This window comes from Besnoitia besnoiti, assembly GCF_002563875.1.
Source record: "Besnoitia besnoiti strain Bb-Ger1 chromosome Unknown contig00097, whole genome shotgun sequence".
In the NCBI taxonomy this organism is placed as follows: Eukaryota; Apicomplexa; class Conoidasida; order Eucoccidiorida; family Sarcocystidae; genus Besnoitia; species Besnoitia besnoiti.
Window position 1 is genome coordinate 1 of NW_021703985.1, and position 4451 is coordinate 4451.

Consider the following 4451-nt stretch of genomic DNA (forward strand, 5'->3'; position numbering starts at 1 on the left):
AACCGATGTGGAATAATCTTAATGTAGTAGGATATTGAAATCCAACACTTTTAGCTGTCTTAAGCAGTCCAGTGGGGTGGTGGTGTACTGCAATCATAAAGAACTTGGTTGTCTGTATCTCATAACCGGAGTCATCTTCAGTATTCTAGGAACTATAATGTCTTTGTTTATTCGATTGAGTGAACACATAAGATCATCGAATTAACGGTATGCTCCTGAAAGTAACGGTACAAGCTGTAACAAAGGACTCCTTAACTTAAACTGAGGAGTCAAGTAGGTACAAACCGTACAAGGATTAATTATGTCCATCTGTGCATCTAAGTTGAGACTATCGGTTATATATTTTAGACGCTAACTTCCCGGCTAAACTTTGACTTATTAAACCAGCCTGGGATCATAAAAGTACTATGTATGGTAAGATTGAGCGTGAACATTGGATGTCACCCATGGTTATAGTTACGGTACATATATAAAATCTACAGTACGATTTGAGATTTGTTACGTGACGAGCGGTGTGTTTAAGACTAGTTTACATGCGCTCATTTTAATATGTAGTTATTTAACGAAGTTCTATTGTGCTAGCATGGTTTCGAGAACACACCAAATTTCCATGAGTCTATTCGGGCACACCTGTCTTTTATCGGTGTGCTCTCAATCTAAATTCATCTTATAACTTTGGTTTCTTAGTTGCAATTACCTTTGTACTCCAAATAATTACAGGTATCACTTTAGCGTTCCGATATACTTCTGAAGCATCTTGTGCATTTGCTAGTGTTCAACATCTAGTTAGAGAGGTAGCAGCAGGATGGGAATTTAGGATGTTGCATGCAACAACTGCTTCTTTCGTCTTCTTGTGTATCTTAATACACATGTCTCGAGGTATGTATAACTCCAGCTATAGTTATTTAACTACTGCTTGGATGTCTGGTTTAGTTTTATATCTACTTACTATAGCCACTGCTTTCCTCGGTTATGTACTACCATGGGGACAGATGAGTTTCTGGGGTGCTACAGTCATTACTAATCTCCTTTCTCCAATACCATATTTAGTACCTTGGTTACTCGGTGGATACTATGTATCTGATGTAACATTAAAACGATTCTTTGTATTGCACTTTATATTACCTTTTGTAGGTTGCATTCTAATTGTATTACACATCTTCTATTTACATTTAAATGGTTCTAGTAACCCTGCAGGTATTGATTCCGCACTTAAAGTAGCCTTCTATCCTCATATGTTAATGACCGATGCTAAATGTCTATCCTATCTAATTGGTTTAATTTTCTTACAAACGGCTTTTGGTTTGATTGAATTATCGCACCCAGATAACTCCATACCAGTGAACCGGTTTGTAACTCCGCTTCATATCGTACCTGAATGGTACTTTTTAGCATATTATGCGGTGTTAAAAGTAATCCCATCCAAAACCGGTGGTTTGTTAGTATTTATGTCCTCTCTCATTAACTTAGCTCTTTTATCTGAAATTCGAGCTTTGAATACTCGAATGTTGATACGACAACATTTTATGACTCGAAATGTAGTCAGTGGATGGGTAATTATTTGGGTATACAGTATGATCTTCTTGATTATTATTGGTAGTGCTATTCCACAAGCGACTTATATCTTATATGGTAGATTAGCTACTATCGTATATCTTACTACCGGATTGGTTCTATGCTTATACTAAATCAATAGTTATAATGACTACAGCTTCCAAGCAAACATGATTACCGTGATATTGAAATCCAACACTTTTAGCTGTCTTAAGCAGTCCAGTGGGGTGGTGGTGTACTGCAATCATAAAGAACTTGGTTGTCTGTATCTCATAACCGGAGTCATCTTCAGTATTCTAGGAACTATAATGTCTTTGTTTATTCGATTTGAGTGAACACATAAGATCATCGAATTTAACGGTATGCTCCTGAAAGTAACGGTACAAGCTGTAAACAAAGGACTCCTTAACTTAAACTGAGGAGTCAAGTAGGTACAAACCGTACAAGGATTAATTATGTCCATCTGTGCATCTAAGTTGAGACTATCGGTTATATATTTTAGACGCTAACTTCCCGGCTAAACATCCCTTTTCTTTGAAACACACTTCCCTTCTCGCCGTTAGCATGATCTCAAAGTACCAGAAGCCATGTGATCTATATAGTATAACGGGACATTAGACCGAACCTGCGATAGATAAATATATCTTGGATGATTGTATATTAGCGGCTAAATGTCAATCAAACATGCGAATTTTAGGTTTTCCATGAAATCTATTTGGAAGAAGAGGCTTGATAGTACTACCGTAAGTACATAATATACAGTCCCAGCAGTAGCGGTTAAACTATAGAAGAGTCGAGTATTATCCATGCATACCAGGCGTAAAAAGCGTTCATCCAGTTACTAAACAGGTGCCAGGCCAACAAGAATCCGATCCGTGTATTCCGTACAGACTAACATTAAGAAGGCGACTACCAAAGTGAATGTCATGATATTCGTACAGCTTGTATACAAATGTTGGTTTTTCAAATATACGCTGGATACCACTATACTTAATGCAGAGCATAGTTAAGATGATAACTATTGTGGATATAGAACCAATTGAACACCATGTATTAATATAACAAAGATAATCAGGGTAATCTGGTATCCTTCTTGGCATAACGTTGTGTAGTTATATGAAGCGTACATTCCTTAATATCTGGAACAATAGATTATGGTTAGGTAGTGGAACAAGGAGAGCGTCTGTTGTACATCAACACTAGATACAAGGAACTTGACAAGCATTAATAGATTTATATAAACGACAAGGACATGAGTCTACTGGATTTTATAATACTGAACTGTGTAAAGATCATTGTGTTATGGTTCTATCACAAACCATGAGATTACGAAGTTATGGTTTTGGGCTCGTGAGTGTCTCTCAATAACTAGCTGAGTGCTTGTACGGAGGATATGGTAACTTCTTTGTACCAATATATATTGGTGGTTCGGAAGTCGTTTTCCCAAGAACTAACGCGATCTCCTATTTTCTAGTACCATTAGGTTTGTGTTGTTAACTCAAAGTATTTGTTCCGAGTTTGGTAGTGGTCTTGGTTGGACAATGTATCCTCCACTAAGTACTAGCTTGATGGTGTTAAATCCAGAGGCAACTGATTGGATTATCGGAGGTCTTGCAGTACTAGGAATTAGTAGTATTTTTAAGTTCTATTAACTTCCTTGGTACTTGCGTCTTCATGGGTTCTAATGCTGGTGCTAAGAACTATATTCTATATATCTGGGCTATCATATTTACTGCCCTTATGTTAGTCTTCACTCTACCTATTCTTACTGGTGGATTAGTTATGATCCTTCTTGATCTACACGTAAACACTGAATTTTATGATTCTATGTATTCTGGTGATAGTGTACTTTATCAACATCTATTTCTGGTTCTTCGGACATCCAGAGGTATACATTCTAATTTTACCTGCTTTTGGTGTAGTCTCGCAGACATTATCTATGTATGCTGCTAGATCTGTCTTCGTGGACAATCTATGATCTTAGCTATGGGTTGTATTTCTATTCTAGGTTCCTTAGTAATGGGCACATCATATGATGACAGTCGGTCTAGAGGTAGATACCAGAGCTTATTTCTCTGCTATGACTATTATGATTGCAATTCCTACCGGTACTAAGATTTTCAACTGGTTAGGTACCTATATGGCTAGCCATACAACTACAAGAACTGTAGATCTATGGGCTGCTCTTAGTTTTATCCTATTGTTTACTCTAGGTGGTACTACAGGTGTAGTTATGGGTAACGCTGGTATGGATATTGCCCTACATGATACATACTATATTGTAGCTCATTTCCATTTCGTATTATCTCTTGGTGCAGTACTAGCTACTATATGTGGCTTTATCTTCTATAGCAGAGATATGTTCGGAGATACTGTAAATCTATTCCATGTAAATACCGGTGCTTCTCCATATTTAAGCATCTGGTTTGTAGTCTTCTTAGGTAGTATCTTATTAATTTCATCCCTATGCATATACTTGGTTTCAACGTTATGCCAAGAAGGATACCAGATTACCTGATTATCTTTTTATATTAATACATGGTGTTCAATTGGTTCTATATCCACAATAGTTATCATCTTAACTATGCTCTGCATTAAGTATAGTGGTATCCAGCGTATATTTGAAAAACCAACATTTGTATACAAGCTGTACGAATATCATGACATTCACTTTGGTAGTCGCCTTCTTAATGTTAGTCTGTACGGAATACTTAGGACTATCTCTTTATATTAATGATAATGCATTTGGTAATGGACTTTTCATCTTAACTGGTATACATTTTAGCCATGTTATTGTTGGAGCTATCCTTGTATTCTTCACTCAAAGTATCTATAGTTCTTTAGTTACTTACATGCCTACAAGCTCTATAATGCTAAGCAAATCTAAAGGTATGTTA

At 36.6% G+C, this 4451-nt stretch overlaps 1 protein-coding gene across 1 annotated transcript; it reads left to right on the top strand.

The window, feature by feature from the left end:
* Window positions 1–407: 407 nt before the first annotated feature.
* BESB_086110 (cytochrome b) lies at window positions 408–1688 on the top strand (the record flags this gene model as incomplete). The annotated part of the gene is made up of 2 exons (XM_029366944.1): window positions 408–414; window positions 616–1688. 2 exons carry the CDS (start codon window positions 408–410, stop codon window positions 1686–1688), a joined length of 1080 nt encoding a protein of 359 aa, XP_029214786.1.
* Between the last annotated feature and the right edge of the window lie 2763 nt (window positions 1689–4451).